Genomic DNA, 16,382 nt, shown 5'->3' on the forward strand with positions numbered 1-16,382 from the left:
TTTTTGACCTTTTTTCATTTGCAGACTGGCTTGCAATGAGCCTTGCAGTCTAGATCTGGCCTGAAGCATGGGGTGAGTTTGACTCCCCTGGGTTGCAAGGTGCTCAGAGCTCCTGGCCTCCCACCCCTGGCTCTCAGCTCTACTCTGTGTGAATGCAAACAGACCCCTGGGCTAGCAGGCATCAGTGAGATGTTTTAATGACCATAATACATGACTGGTTCCCAGAGTGGCCAGGGTTACAAGCATATGTGATACAATAGCAGGGGCTCTCCCCAGCTGCTTGTGCACTCAGCTCCTTTGTTCACAAGGTTGGGTAGGGGGAGGGGAGAGGTAGCAGGCATTACTGGTTGTCAGATTTGTATGGACTAGCCCATTAATAACTTGAGCTGCCCCTACTCCTGGCTCCTCTGTTTGTTGCAAGCCCTGCTTCCCTTCTGCAGCCAGCTGGATCAGTGAGGAGTGTTGAGGGCCTGTGGGGTGGTGCTGGGAGTTGGAAGTGGGGCTGGGCTGTGGATGGGGTTGTGCCCCCCTTCCACCTTCTTCCTTGCCCTGCTCTCCAGATGCTGGATGCAGAGGTGAAGTTCCCCTATCCATCAATGAGGCAGGGCAGGAAGGGAGCCAAGGCCCCTCATGCCCCTTTCCAGCCTGGGCAACTATCCCCTTGGTGATGCTTTCACTCCTAGATGGGAGATCCTTCAACTTGGGCTGGGGATGCTGCCTCATGGGCGGTCACGTTAGACCTTCACCTGCTCTGCCTCTGGCTGGATGAAGCAAGACTGCACCACAATGCAGGAAAGAAATGTGGCAGTTTGAGCCCCTGGGCGAAAACTTTGGGTAGTGGCAGGTGTGAGCCAGTATGTCACAGGGTACAGGGGGCACAGCATGGTTTGTCACCATCGTACCTCCATGACTGGGGCAGCCAAGGGGGCCTGGGGACTAGGTCAAAATCATGGACCCATGTAGCTTGGGAGAGGCAAAGGCATGGAGAGTCCCACAGCTTTCCCCATGCCTGAGGCATGGACACGAAAGTGACAGGCAGGCGGCTGAGCTCCACTCCAGCATTGCATTGCTGTTTTGGTTTTCAGTGGGTAGCGCTGGCCTCCTGCTGGGACAGGTTGGGTGACCCGTGGTGATCAGACACTGCCTTGCTGGGCTGCAGAGTCCCAACCAGATGGGCAGGCCCTGGCTGGCAGGAAAGGGGGTAAATTCAGCATAGCTGCCCCAAGCTTGCAGTCACCAGCACAAACCAGGCTTCAGGGGAGAGAAATGATTGCCTTAGGGCAGGGGCAGGGAATTATTTTGGGCAGAAGGCTGCTCACTGAGTTTTGGTAAGCCATCGAGGGCCGCATGACAGGCAGCCCAGGGCAGATTAATATTAATTTTCTAAATTTTTAGGGGGCCCATGGGCCGGATAGAATGGCCTGGTGGGCCACATCCAGCCCCCGGGCCACATTTTACCCACCCCTGCCTTAGGTCCTAATGGGGGGAGCAAGGCAGCGATCCCCCTAGCAGCCAACGTAGTGGAAGCAGAGCTAGGAGGCCTGGAGAAGAGGCAGTGCAAACCATCCAGGGGCTCAGGGGCAAGGTGGGAATGGGATTGCCTTCCTCCTGGCCCCAGGAGACAAGGAAGCAGCAACAAACTATAGGCCAAAGCACCAAGGTCACCCCCCAAGTACAGAGTTATTTAGAGACATCTGCCCCAGAGGTTAGCACCAAAGATCACAAGTCCCCCCTTCAGGACAGGGAGGGGAGTGCGGGAGTGGGCGCGGGGCTCTGGAGACATCGGGATGCAGCAGAATAGGGGCGCATTCGTACACATATAGTGCTGGATACAGGCCTCTTGAAAAATGAAGAACAAATAAATACAGAGTGGTGCTGCCATTGGCTCCCAAGCACCCTCCCTGGCTGTAGCCCAGGGGGGGCCCCGATCACGTTGGCCGGCTCAGGATCCTGGGATGGCCCCTCATGTGCTTCCTCATGTGACAGTCCAGAGTGACGTGGAGGGATGGGGGGAGGCAGGCTCACAGAGAGGCCGTGGTGCTGGGGGCAATGGCTCCCTCTTGTGCTCCGCCGGCCAGGGCCGCGCCTCTTCACTGCCTCTCATCTTGGCCCTTCTGGGACAGCTGGCGGGAGATGATCCGGTAGGCCGCTAGTCCGCTGCGCTTGCCTCGGAAGAAGCTGGGGGTGCTAGTGGAGAAGGGGCCAGCTCCTGACCCTGGGTCTGGTTCTAGCAGTGAAGGGAAGAAAAGCAGAGTCAAACCCTGGGGCTTCCCCACCTCAAGGCACACCCAGGAAGATGCTGGGAGATCGCAGGGTGTTATCTTGGCAAGGCGGGGTGGTTCTGTGTACAGCTACCACCAAGCAGCTTATCAGCCCTGGTGCAATGCCAGCGCACCTGCTTCCATCTGGCACTGGAAGACACAACCTGGTCTGCTGCTAGTTGCCCAGGTTTTGCTGGTTGTTGAGAGCAGATGTCAAGGACCTACAGAGTTTGGAATCAGATCGAAAGATTCCCCAAGCCTGAAGTTGAGGCCTGCCCTGGTCTAAGGGACAGCTGGGCACATTCACAACAGGCCCAGGCTTGGCTGAACAGTTGGTGGGCATTGCACAGCCCTGCCTGGGTGAGACCAGTAGGCTCGTGTGATTCAGTCCGATGGGTCGGGAAGGCCACAGGGAGGGGCTGGTCCGTCATGTACCCTACTATGGGAATTTAGGTCCTGGTGACCTGCTTGCCTCTGGAGAATGGGTAATGTTCTGATATCACAGGGACCAAGGAAGTGAAAAGTGAGATTTGAATCTGACTCTTACAGTTGCTGGTCTGAATTTCTAGATTCTTATGGAACAAAACTGAGCTTATTAAGGATTCAACAGCCTGTCACACCTGCCTTTAAATACAGATACAAAAAGCTCAAAATGTACATGCATGTCACCTAAGGAGACATAGGGATTACAATTCTCATGAGAGGGATTGTGACAGACTGGGTGTGGGATGGTGACCCTTACTGCTAATTGAGATCATAGGAAATGGCTAAAAACTACAGCTCTGGTTCAAGCCTAAGTTACCCTGCTCTATAATGCTCACATACACTGAATGGAAGTAAACTCCCCCTGGCAGCAGACTACTCTGGCCTGTATTTCACAGAAGGCACTCTAATGGTGCCTTCTGGTCTTAAAATCTCTCCAGTCCTCATACTGCTAAGAGAAAAGCAGTCAGGGGAGGAAAATGCCCTTGATTCTTCCTTATCCATCACAAAGCAGGGCCACAGACCATCAGACCAATTACTTTCCCTCTGTTGCTCACTTCTGAATGCCAAGTCCAATAATGATCAGCACTCAGGGCTCCCAGGCTAAGTGAGGACAGCTCTGCATTCCTAACTTGCTCAGGGCCCTCTAAGACTACAAACAGTTTTACAATCCAATTCCCTTCCCACTGTTCATATGCTTTGTTCACATCTTTTCCCCTTGGCCTTGCACTCAGGCCAGGCAATTTCATATTGCCCCTCACTTCCACTTCCTGGCTGTCAGAGGCCACCTCTGAGCTGATGCTGCCTTGCATCATGTGTGTTCAGTGAGAGTGTAAGGATCAGCTGGTTTATTGCACCCCCCACCCCCCCTTTTCCCCAGCCAGGTGATTTATGCCTGTGCTGAGATAAAGGAGTCAAGGGCAACTCTCCCATGTGGTTGCTGCTGGTGGGTAGAGGATAGGAGACCAACAAAGAACATTCCTATAGCAGGAGACCAAAGAAAGCCTTGAGCCCTTCAAGTCCCCAAGACATGAAGGGGGTTTCCTGATCTAGGTAGCAAGTGCCCAGGCTCTAGCCTTCACGCCTGTCACCGAGGGCTGTCCATGCAGCTGGGCTCAGCCCACAGCTGCCATTTAGAACGGTATCTGGTGCACTGTCTTTGCAAAGAGCACAGAGAGGGGGTTGTTAATGAGGGTGGGAGGTTGCATCCTGCTCCTACAGAACTCCTGGGGGGTTGGCGAGATTTGGCAGGAACCAGCCCTGCTCTCAGAACTTGCTAACTTTGAGGGTCATTAAGCAACAGATCACTTAAAATCCGCCCCACTGGAAGTGCAGGATAGATAAGCACTTATTTGTGATAATTTAAACAGGGACAAGCTTGCTTTGAGCAAAGGGGTGACCTCTGGAGGTCCCTTCCAGACAGGTCATGTTGGGATTCAGGAAGCTCCTGACACTGGGGTCTGCCATTTGCCATCACCACATAAATTCTCTCCACCTGCGATTTCCCAGTCTCCCTGGCCCCAGGCATGTAACACACATCACACAAGGCTGTGACCAGCGCATCCCATGTCCCCTCTCTAGATCCATCTGTCACAGGCTCTCTCCAGGAGACAGGAAGGCAAATCCCTCCCTCCCAAGCAAGTCAGGAATGGTTGATGCCACAGACTGGTCTGATCACCATGAGAGGACGAGGCCCCTATGCAGGGATGGAAGAGATTCCTACACAAACCTGCCCATGCTAAGGATGCCCCAGTCCATGCTCTGTGTCCTCTACCTCAGCCCCCACCACAGCTGGCAGTTACGAGACAGGAAGGGTTGTATCAGCACCTAACTGGAATCCCAACCATCTGGCTCCAAAGGGCTTGCAAAACACAGAGGAGTTGTCATCCACAGACTTGGCATGCAAAAGGGGGAACCCGCGGATACAACGGGGGTCCCCAACACAGGCCGGCTCCAAGTGGCCCACTGACTCAGCGAGCCCAGCTCACACGGTTAATGAATCATGCTGAGGAAGAACAGAGAGTAGGAAAAGTTGAGCCTCTTGTTACCTGGCCAGATGATGGCTTCCAGCAAGGTGACCCTTCTAGCCAGGAGCTCCAGCTGGGCCTGCTGCTGTAGGAAGGTTTGTAAGCTAATGGCCTAGTGGAGATTGAGAAGAGCACAGAGTGCGAATTCATTCACCCTCGATGGGGGAAGGGAAAGATAGGGAGGATCCATCACTGTGGGCTGAGCTGGGGAACCAGGACACCAGCTTGGAGAGGTGTGAGGCAGGGGACGTGATGTGGGGAACAAGGGTTGTAAAGGACACAGAGACAGGATCCAGGTTGTGCTGAGCTAACGTGGCAACTGATGCTCAGGGCCCTGTGGAGGATGGGCACAGGGCTGGTCAGTGAGCAGGAAGCAGGTGCTGTCCCATCTCCTTGCTTGCTGGGATTTCAGGGAATCAGGATGAGGCACAGTCCATGACAGTGCACACACAACTCAGGGCTGGGGGCTGAGGCCAGAGAGCTCTCTGGGAGGGCAGACAGAGCCTGGCACCCAGCACCCACTGAACTCAAATACCAGATGGGGTAGAGGGAAACCTTCTCTCCTCAACTCTGACTCCATCCCCACTGAACAGGATTGGGGAATCACTCTGGGTCCCTCTCTAATGCTCCTAGAGCCATCTGCTCAGCCTGCCTCCTCTTGCTGGTGAGCTGCCTCCTTTGCAGTCCTGAGCAGAACAGTGTCTCTGTTCAAGTCTCTCTTAATCAGATGGGCTCCCTTCAGCTCCCCTCCCTCTGCTTGCTCCAACTCACTGCTCAAAGTGCTGTTGGGTGCGGGAAAGTCCGACACAAACCAAAGGATGCTAGCATGGCAGGAGGCAGCTCCTGTGAAATCACCCCATTTATGAGTGCAGGACACTTGGCTTGGGGGCCAAGTCCAAGCAGGTTTTTACAGTACCGAGTCAGAGGCACTTCCCTTTCCTGCTGCTCAGGGGAAGTTATTGAGATCTGCATGGAGCGAAGACCCCTTGAAGTCTTCTTCATTCTGAGTGTGTACAGCACTCTACCCCAGGAAGGCCTGATCCCCGATTGGGTCCCCAGCAGCTGCCATAATACCAACACCAGTCATCATAAGGGAATGGGAAATCTGGAATTGACCATCCTTTTCCCCTGTTGCCACCAGAGGGTGCCCTCCAACCACAAGTGGCTCCTACCAAAGCCAGTCTCTTGCATGTCCAGAGCAGGCCCCTTCTCTCCATTGGGAGCTGCACTCAAGCCCTGCAGGGCTGAATCTGGCCCCTGGGTCTGGATGAATCCAAGCAGCTGTCTCCCTGCCCTGCTCCCCACTGGTTTACCTGCCCCCCTCCTGTGAAGTCAGTGCCTGAGGCGGGGCAGGGGGAGGTATATCATCTCTTGGGCATTTTTTGGGTGTCCTGGTTCCCTAGACCCTCCCCCAGGTCGGAGGGAGAAGGGTGGGGGGATGGATTGGGGGTGGGGGTTCCTCTGGCAGCTCTATGACATCAGCAGGAGAAAGGCTGCTGTGATGTCATCAGAGCCTCGTTTCACATGGTTGACCTATGACCTACTGAACTGGGATGATGTCACTGCAGAGAACAGCTTCCCCCCGCCTCCCTACCCACACACACCTGAGGCCAGTCCCCAGGACAGATGCAGTAGGGCTGGAAACCCACCAGCTGCCATAAGCAAACAGGTCAGACTGCCCAGGGGGAGAGATCGACTCAGGAGCCAGGGGCTCACAGGCCATGGGGCCAAGCAGCCCCAGCCTCTGTCTGACCGCAGGCCCCCACCCTCCCCTCCCCTCCCCTGGGGCTGAGCAGGATAGGGAGGGAAGCCTGGAGCACTGTTTGCTTGGGGGCAGCGTGGGGGCCCTTCCAGACCTCTGCATGAGCTGCCCCTAGCCGGCTCCAGCCCCACACCTGCAGCCTGGGATTCTGTCCTTCTGTCTGTCTCTACTCACCATAAAGCCCAATCATTGTTTCCAAGATTAAAACCCTCTCAGCTAAAATCTTCAAAGCCTCTCGGAGCTGGTGTAACCCCTCCCCCTGTGGATGAAAGAGACAGATACAGCCGTGAAGGGTACGCCCGTGGGGCCAGGGCATGGTGGCCCGCTGGCCTGGGTCAGCCCTCTGACCCCACAGCCTCCAGGAAAAGGGTGGGGGACCCAGAGAGGGGTGGTCCGTCCTCTCCAGGGGGCACTTTGTTAACAAAGCCCCCCCCACTTGGCCCACATTAACAGGCATGCACACACAACACCTCAGGGAGAGAGGGGAGGGGGCACTGTCCAGCATCCACCAGGCACAGCTCATGCTGGTGGGGAAGGAGGAGCCAGGCCAGTCCGGAGCATGCACCCCACATTCAGCAGCAGCATGGGCCTGGCTGGGTCCTGTCCCAGCCGCTCCACCCTGTCTCTGCTCCAGCCTCCTCCAGCTTCTGAGCCCCGAGCCTCCAGCCTTCAGATCGCCCCAACTACTGCCCTTGGTTGCAGTTCCTCAGATGGGATAATGGGGCCTGCAGAGCTCAGGGCAGCCTACAGGGGTTGCCACTGGGCCACACATGGCTGCCTCCAGAGTGCACCCCCCCAAGCAGGTAAGAATTCCTAGGTTTGTCCCCCCCATGAAGGGGAACACAGCCAGGCCAGCACACAGGATTTATGAGCCTCAAATCTGCCATTTCGCCCCCTGGCACCTTTCGGGTTTCAGTCTCCCTCTCCTGCTGGGAGCTACCCATCCCCCACAGTGGCCTTTTTAATACAAAAGGGATTCAGCTCTGAAGCTCCAGCTCTCAGGGTCTCCAGCTTCCCCTCTGAGCTGCCCAGCGGCCTGCATGAGGCCTCCTGGGTGCAGATTCTCGCAGGGGCTCCTGGATGGGCCTATTTACCCTGACACTCAGCATTGCTCTCACCTTATACTTTGCTCTCTGTACATCCTCTCACAGCATCTGATGAACAGAGCTTCATCTCACAAAAGCTTGTGCTATATTTATCTATCTATCTTGGTTAGTCTATAAGGTGCAAATCTTCCTGCTTTCTGCTCCGTGCTACCTCCACTGCCTGGTAGGGAAAGAATCTGAGCTGTGCCTCCAAGAAAGTAATGGCACAACCCTACACCTCTCAGCAATGCCCATGGAGTTGCTCTATAGAGGGCTCCCCTGCACCCCTCCCCCCACAGCTCATAGGCCTGTAAGGGACCTGTAAAATTATCAAGTCCAGTCTCCAGCCCGGGGCTGCAAGGGGACAAGGGCTGTTGTAGGCAGTGCTTGTCCATGGGCATTCTCCCACCTTGGCTAAGGTGTTGCCGTGGCCTCAGACTGGTGCTTCAGAGGGGCTGTGGTGGAAGTAAAAATTGCCCCTCAAGATGATGCCGCAGCCTCACTGAGCTCAGACCTCCTGCAGGAAGTAAAATCAGGCTGGGCCTAGACTCTGACTCTCCCTGGCTTTGTCAGACCCCACAACAAAAGGGGATAGTCCTAGGATAGTAAGGCCCTGTGAAGGCTTATCTCCCCCTGTCATGCTCCCCAGATCAGCCATTCTTCTTCCCTCCCCATTACAGGGCAAGCAGGACACAGAGTGGGGATGGGGGGGCAGGCACTAGCCAGGGCCATGCATGTGGCTAGTACAGGACCCCCTCATACACAGCATCACAGGTGGGGAGAGGGTGTGGACACAGGCAGGAAGGGAGGAGGACAGGGGAGGATGTGGCATGCAGCCAGGATCTGTTAGTGAGACAAGGTGGGGTGCTGCTGGCACCTGTTGGCTCATCAGGACCCTGAAGCTCTGTGGGCACCAGGAAGGGCAAGGAATTTCTTGTTGGAGTCCTCAGGCCCTGCCTATAGAGTGGCTAAAACCATTCTACAGCCAGGCAGTATGTTATACCCATTTTATACCAACTGCTTACAGCAGACCTGCTAGGCTAGTAAGCAGCTACACAGGAACCTGGTGAGGTGGGCAGTCAATCTTGGGCTGGGGTTAGCAGGGAAGATGATGAGAATGGCAGAGTCTGCGGGAAACAGCATGCACGCTTATCACAACTGGGGTGACACCTCTATCACTGAGACCTCTGGGGACAGAAAATGGCTTGTCCCCTTTGCCCAATACAAAGGGCAGCCCATGTTGTACAGGAGTGTAGAGGTGGTAAGGATGATATCAACCAGCCTTGCAGGAGGCTGGTGCAGTGAGGACTTCAGCCAGCCAAGGACGGGCCCTTGAATGCAGATTCAGAATGCCCCGAATGCCAGAGCAAAGGGCTCTGTGTGTATGTGGGAGAGTGTGACAACACCGTCAATGTACGGTCAGGCTCCCCAGGTCTCCCTACGACAGGTGAGAATGGGGGCTCTTGCATGCCACTTTCTGACACCTCCTTTGATCTGTGGCAGCTACTCATGTCCCATGGCCACCCTGAGTCAAGGTTATTGGAAGGCAACTGGCCTGGTCCCACTGGAATGCTTGTCTGGATTTCAGGCTGTGTACGTCCCCAGGGTCTCCTAGAGAGTGACCATGGGCCAGCCTTCACTGGAGCCTCCCCCTCTACTAGAACAGTCACAGATTCATAGAGTCGGAAGGGACCTCAGCGGGCCATCTAGTCTGACCCCCTGCCCCTGGCAGGCAAGAAAAGAGTCACCAACCCTGGGGTCATGTGATCCCAGTCGGGTGCCTGTCCAGTCTCCTCTTGAAGACCCCCAAGGATGGGGCAAGCACCACCTCCCTTGGGAGCCCATTCTAGAGTCTGGCAACCCTGACTGTGAAGAGCTTTCTCCTAATGTCCAGCCTAAACCTTCTCTCCAATAGCTTATGGCCATTGTTCCTTGTCATTCCAGGGGCTGCCCTGGTGAACAGATCATTGCCTACTTCATGTTGCTCTCCCCTTATGAATTTGTACGCTGCCACAAGGTCCCCTCTCAGCCTTCTCTTGGAGATGCTGAAGAGGTTAAGGTCCCTTAGCCTTTCCTTGCAGGGCCTTCCCTGCAGGCCTCTAATCAGGCAAGTGGCCCTTCTTTGGACTCTCTCCAGGTTGTCCGCATCCCGCTTGAACTGTGGCATCCAGAACTGGACACAGTACTCCAGCTGTGGTTTGACCAGTGCCGCATAGAGGGGGAGAATCACTTCCCTGGACCTGTTTGTGAAGCATCTACGGATGCACAACAAGATGCGATTGTCTACTCTCTCTGCTCTCCCAGGGTGCCTGTCATGAACTGTCCAGCACCATGAAGCTGAAGTCTGTCAGCTCTACCAGAAAGCTAATGGTCAGGTTGGGATAGGAAGTGCCAGTCTGATTCCCAATCTTGCCAGGGCTGTATGCATGAAGGGCAGGGTGCATGGAGAGGGGTCATGCCCAGGTTGGGTTAGTAGTGGGGTTACTGCAGACTGCAGGCAGCTGGGCTCCATAGATGGAGAGAAGTGGCTCAAAACAGGTTCCCACAGCTGTATCGATCACTAACCACCACCAGGATGAGGGGGGATGGATGTATTGGCACCTCCCACTTTTACTGGTCAGTCCAACCATGCTGCATAGTGCTGCATGCCATATAGCTGCTGGGTCCCAAGGCTATGGGACACCTGCTGGCAGGGCAACTCCTTGTGGCAACCACTTATAGTGGCCTGGTGGAGTTTCAGAACCTAAGCCATGTCCCTAAGTCCACCTCCACCCCTACCCACATGATTTTTTGTGCCAGAACAGAAGTGAGAGGTGTCAGTGCCTCCAACCAGACACTGCCCCAAGAGCAGGATGGCTGAGGAGTGGGCCCTGGGGGGGAGATGAATGAAAGACCCCAGGGCAGGTGACATGATGGGGTGAGGAGGGAATGGAGCGAGAGAGAGACAGAAAGAAAGACAGGTGGGATGGAGGAAGGATGCCTCTGAGTACAGGTCAGGATTCTGGGAGCAAGGGTTGCCACCATGTTTCCCTGTCTGGCCCCGCCACCCTAGGATGGCATGGGAAGGCCATCACACAAGCCCCCATGTCTGCCCATCACCACACCCTCACTCAATCCCCTGCCCACCAGTGTCATCCTGGTGGCAGCCTGATGGGTCCCAGTAGTCTGTCCCCCTTCAGAGGCACATCCCCATCATCCTCACCATTGGCACCATATCACCAAATGGGTCATCCTGCCCAGTCTTTTATACCCAGACCTTGGCAGCTCATGCCCTAATTGGCTGCTCTGAATGGCAGTCACTGACCTTGTGCCCACTCACGTCCTTGCCCACAGCATCAGGGAGAATTGTTCAGCAGGCTGCATGTCTGTATATCGGGGGTGACAGCTCAGACAGGGAGCCATGGTCTGAGTGGCCAGCTGGGCCTTCAAGGGGAGGGACAAGGGACAGCCCAGCAGGGACAGGCCATGGGATTCCATTGTGAGGAGGTAACAGGTTCTCCCCAGTGTGGCCAGATCAGGAGAGTACTTCATGGGGTGGCAGGGACTGTTCCCTGGGCTCCAAGTAGCCTGCTCAGCTGGGAGGGTGTCTGAACACCCTGGTGCTCTGGGGTGAAAAAGTCCAATCACCCTCTGTGATCCATGTCTCTTCCACCAGCCTGGGGGGAGGATGAAGTCCTGGATTCCCTTCCCCTCCTGGTATAGGGCACTGGCACCCCATTATAATTGGCTCCATTGGCCTCAAGTGGTGACAGCCACAGGGTCCCAGCACCAGTACTACTTCTGAGGCTTTGCGCCCTGCTTCCCAGGGGCTGGCATAGGGAGGTTGGAGAGTGAGGTGGGAGCAGGTAGGAGGCTAGAGTGCCAAGCCCTGGGGTCCCTTGGAGAGGTGGTTGCTCAGGGCTGACTGCTGCATGTAGGACAGCCTGGGGTGAGTGAGCAGTCCCTGCCTGTTGCTTACCCAGGTGCCCTTCTCCCCTGGCTCGCCTTTTGGGCCTGGCTCCCCCTGGAACAAAGAAAGGAAAAAGATGCCAGATAATGATGGGAATGGCCTTGGTGGGTGAGACACAGGGTGCCCAAGAATGAGAAAGGTACAGGAATGGGATCCCCAGGGCAGGTCCCTCACCCAGAGCATGGGACAGGAGGGCAGGAAAGAGGACACAGCAGGACAGGATTCCCCAGGGCATGAGGAAGAAGCCAGGCCTCTAGCCCACTACGGCTCATCCCTAGGGCAGGGGAGACCCCAACCAGGCCCCTTCCCACAGAAATGGGGGCACGAACCCTTGGCTGAGCCAAGGCTCTAGGACAGACCCCTGAAGCCAGTCACAGGTACATATGGGCTCCCTGGGCACAGGCCTTCAATGCCTTTCCCCAGGGTGCAGCTGGTGGGGGGCAGAGGGGATGAGAGGGTCATAGGCCCCCCCTCCAGTTGTGGAGTTAAGGGGCAGGGGTGTGGAGAGCCCCACCTGGCATTGGGTGGCAGTGGTAAAGAGGAACTATAAAGATAGACCCCTCCTGGCATGGGGCCCAGGGCATGAGGGACATGCAGGGCAAGGGCTATGGGGCTTTGGGGTGAGAGGTTCCCTCCATATGGAGTCAGTGGAGTTGGAAGGGAGAGCCCCAGGGTATGAGAAGCAAAGCCTACAACTTACTCGGTCTCCATCCAGGCCTCTGCTTCCAGGAAATCCTTGAGGGCCCTGAGCAAGGGAAGAAAGCTAGTCACTGGCTATGCCCTGGTGTGCTGGCCCCAGGGGCTCTGGCCACACACTCTTCAGTGCCCTGCTGCCTTTTGCTGTGGCCAGGCTACTGGCTGGACCCCGGGCACAGAGCGACAGGCTGCTGATCTGGGCCCCACCCCTTCATGGAGCTGTTTCTAAAGCACTGGGTCCCTCATGAGAGGGTAGAAGTCATTGACCCTATTGTCCCCAGGGGACCACCCCTACTGTTCTCTCTCTTCTGTCCATGAAGTGGTATTGCTGTTGCCCAAACTGCCCAACCAGGGAAGGGAATCACTGAGAAGGGACAGTATCCGTGTCTGATGCTGCTGGGGGATATAGGTGGCACTGACCACCCTAAAGACCCAAGCCACCCACTGATCCCCTGCAGATGTACAGTACTGCCAGCCATGGGGGCAGTATCCCCCAGCACTGTACCCTGCCTCTGTGTCTCCCACCTGTGTGAGAGGACTCCTGTCGGGCTGAGGGAAGCTGTCTCCATGGCCTCTCTGCTAAGGCTGCAAGGGAAAGGGCATCTCTGGGGCAGCAATAGGTCCTGGCCTACATGGGACCAGGCTGAGACCCACCAAAGTAATCTCACACAGATCCCTGGACAGAAGCCCTGGTGTGGGAGTAAGGGACCCTGGGTTGTCTCCCTTCAGACAGGCATAAAGCTGGAGAGCCACTCAGGCGTGGGGCATCTCCTCTTTTCACTTGTGCCCTGATCTTAGGCCTCTGGCAATGGCACAGGAAGGGGCTGGGATGCAGGAAGGTGGCTGGCTTCATTCCCCATATCTGTTTCGTTCCACTTCATGGTGCCTGAGGGATGCTAGGGTCTATGCACTGAATTGCAAAGCCAGGACACCCCAAACACCCCTCCTCTTAGCCTCATCTGCTCCCACACATGCACACCCCTGGTCAAGAGCCACCAAAGCTGTGAAGGGCCCTGGCAGGCTCTGAGGGTCACTCACTCGGTCTCCTTTTTCCCCTGGGAGGCCAGCAGCTCCATCAGCACCTGGTGCTCCGGGTAACCCCTGCATAGAAACATCACCACAGTCATCACCTCTGGCACTTCCCAGCCTGTGACATGGCAGCCAGGGCCTGGGGGAAGGGCAGCTGACTGGCACAGTCCAGCTCATGCCAAGAGGAAAGGAAAGCCTTGGTTGCCTGGAGAAACAAGACAGGTAACCACTCCAGTAAGAGCGGGATGGAAAAGCCCCTCTCCTCCTCCCAGGCCTATAAGCAGCACTCTGTGCCCTCCCTTTCCCATGCAGCCCCAGCACTTACATCACGCCCAGCAGGGCCTGGTAACCCAATTGGGCCTGGGGGGCCTGAAAGAATAGAGGACATACATGTTAGCTCTTCTGTGGTGCCTGGTCCTGGAGGGGAGGCAGGACACAGCACAGTGGGGACCAGTCAAGTGAGCCCACTACAATATGGACTGGGTCCCCACCAACAGCTACTGGCCTGTTCAGTTTTGCACCTCCCTCCCTCATTGCTCAGTATCCTGACCCTCAAGGATGGCAAGTCCCCATGCCCTATGGGCCTGGCTGGGGAGCAGTCTTCATGAAGTCAAGGCAGGGACCTTGCTGTTCACTGCTAATGACACTGTGGGTTGCATCCAATGGGCACAGCCACATCCCTGAGCAAGGGCTCAGACAGGCTTATTGGACAGATACCTCCTACTCAGGGGAGATGCTATTAATGGTGCTGACACACTAAGGGGTAGTTGAATGACCCACAGCCATCACATGAGGGTTGAGCATGTCTACTCTTCAGCCTGAGACTTTCCTGCAAAGATGTGGATCCATACAGCTTGGCATCCATCGTGCTGAGCCTGCCCTCGGCGATGCCCTTTCCCAACACACCAGTGGGAATGTGGATGCCCAGCAGGAGATTTTCCCCAGGGGTGGTCACTTAGCCAACCTGAACCAGGGGTTGCCTTATGGAGACTTACCCATTGGCCCCAAAGGCCCAGGGGGTCCAGCCGGCCCCACAATGCTGATGCTGCCAGCCTCAGTGAAGGTGTTTGACAGAAGCGGGTCCCCTGGGAAAGAGTAAGGAGGGATCAGGGAACAGGCCAGCTGCCCAGTGAGGCAATGAGCCCCCATGTCCCAGAGTTCATAGCAAAATAGGCTGAGCATTGGAACCTGCTTTGCTGAATGCCGCCCAGCCATAGATCCAGCTGGGTAGGGTAGAGCAGGGACACACTGCTAGGGGCAGAAACATACAGGCACGAGAGGCCGCATGTGGTTCATCATACACATGTATGCACAGTCAGACATGTGCCTGGCTGACACATTTTGGCCTTGGGTGTGAGACACCATGCTGAGTGGGTGTAACCTCACCTGGTGCCTTCCTCTGACAGACTCTGACCCCCAACAGGGCCAGTCCCTCTAGGGGGAAAAGCTGCCTGTTCTTAGCCAGTGTATCCCATGGACCCTTCCTGCCAGGCCACGTGATTACCTGCACGCACTCATTTAAGGAAAGAAGTGGCCTACTGAGCAGAGCACTGGCTTAGGGCATAGAAAATATTGGTTCCAGTCTTAGCTCTGGCACTGGATTGCTGGGTGACCTCAGGCAAGTTTCTTCCCCTCTCTGTTTCCCCATCTGTGAAATGAGAGCAATGATCCCAAGTTCTTTGATTAAAGCACTCTGAGATCTGTGGCAGCCACCTGCTAGCTAAGCATTGGGTGTTGTTATCTGTGGGGGCAGTGAGGCTAAGGCACAGGCACAGGCCAGCAGTACCCAGGCCCAGCTCAGCTGGGGATGCCTACCACAGAAATGGCTTGGTGGTATCCATGCCTATATCCTGAGTTAGGGTTAGAAGCACTTGGATATTAGGTGCTGGCAGTAGGAGGAGAGCTGCTTGAACCATCTGCCAATAGGGTCCTTGGAATTGTAACCCTAGGTTATGCTCTTGATGGGAAGGTGTCAGGCTACCAGCTGAGGGTGGCAGGGGAAGATGGAGGGTGGCGGGGGAGCCAGCTCAGACAAAATTGAGAATCTGTGCTCCCAGCAGGAACAGGGCAGGCTGCATTACTTTGAGACACATGCAGGCACCCAACTGGAGTTGTCACAAGAGCCTGCTCTGTTCACTTCTTCTACAGCTCTGTCTCTCTTTCAGCATCCATGGAAGGGGCACCCAAGCAGAAGCCAGAACGTCTGTGTGGGTTTGGGGACCCTGAGGTGGCTGGGACAGGGCAGAGTGGCTGCTAAGCCCAGCCGCATGTCACTGAACTGCTGCATTTGTGGCCCTTGTCAGCTTGTCTCCATGGGAAGCAACTTGCTTGAGGCCCTCAGCACCAGGGCTGAGAAGAGAGCCCAGCTCCCCAGCCCCATGGATGTCAGATGGGCCACATCTTGCACTAACAGGGCTGGGAGCACAGTGGCCTCTGGTGCCATGCCGAGGTAGCACTACCTAGTGTGGGGAGCTGGGTCACTCACACCATCTGCTGTACCACAGCACCTCCTGCTGCTGCACCACGGTACTGGGACTGGCGCTGACTCAGAAGGCTGAATGGCCCTACTGAATCCACATGCCACTCCCAGCAGCACAGCACCCCATCACACTGTGCTGGGGCCCTGGGGTCAGCTCGGACTAGGAGGAGAAGCTCCCCCTACTGAACCTCTCAGAGCAGCCCCTTGCACCTACTCTGTCATAGGATCATAGGAGAGTAGGGCTGGAAGGGACCACAAGGCTATTTAGTTCAGCCTCCTGCTGAAGGGAGGACCATCCCCGATCAAACCACCCCAGCCAAATGTCTGTCCAACCTGCTCTTGAAAATTTCCAAGGATGGAGATTCCACAATTTCTCTAGGCAGCCTGTCCTGATGCTTGACTACCCTTATGGTCAGAAAGTTCCTCCTAATCTCTAATCTCAGTTTCCCCTGTTGAAGTTTGAGGCCATTGTTCCTAGTCCTGTCCCCTACAGTCATGGAGAAAAGCCCATTTCCATCCTCTCTTTCATCACCCTTCAGGTATTTGAAAACTGTTATCCAACCCCTCTTTCAATCTTGAGCCTTTCCTCATAAGTCTTGCGTCCCAAGCCT

At 55.8% G+C, this 16,382-nt stretch overlaps 1 protein-coding gene across 7 annotated transcripts in view; it reads right to left on the reverse strand.

The window, feature by feature from the left end:
* Positions 1 to 1,414: 1,414 nt before the first annotated feature.
* EMID1 (EMI domain containing 1) overlaps positions 1,415 to 16,382 on the reverse strand; it is a 66,319-nt gene continuing 51,351 nt past the window's right edge. For 3 of the 7 annotated variants that reach the window (XM_019539325.1, XM_019539323.1, XM_019539329.1), the window contains 7 exons: positions 14,288 to 14,377; positions 13,618 to 13,661; positions 13,302 to 13,364; positions 12,268 to 12,312; positions 11,577 to 11,621; positions 4,793 to 4,883; positions 1,415 to 2,227 (listed from right to left, as the gene is read on the reverse strand). In XM_019539325.1, the coding sequence (XP_019394870.1) occupies positions 2,091 to 2,227; positions 4,793 to 4,883; positions 11,577 to 11,621; positions 12,268 to 12,312; positions 13,302 to 13,364; positions 13,618 to 13,661; positions 14,288 to 14,377 (515 nt within the window). In that variant the 3' untranslated portion in view covers positions 1,415 to 2,090. Of the gene's footprint in view, positions 2,228 to 2,417; positions 2,483 to 4,792; positions 4,884 to 6,707; positions 6,793 to 11,576; positions 11,622 to 12,267; positions 12,313 to 13,301; positions 13,365 to 13,617; positions 13,662 to 14,287; positions 14,378 to 16,382 lie in introns of those variants that run through there. The other 4 variants (XM_019539324.1, XM_019539326.1, XM_019539327.1 and 1 more) reach the window with 4 other exon arrangements.

The sequence above is a fragment of the Crocodylus porosus genome, unplaced genomic scaffold (assembly GCF_001723895.1).
Source record: "Crocodylus porosus isolate Cpor-Errol unplaced genomic scaffold, CroPor_comp1, whole genome shotgun sequence".
Lineage (NCBI taxonomy): Eukaryota > Metazoa > Chordata > Crocodylia > Crocodylidae > Crocodylus > Crocodylus porosus.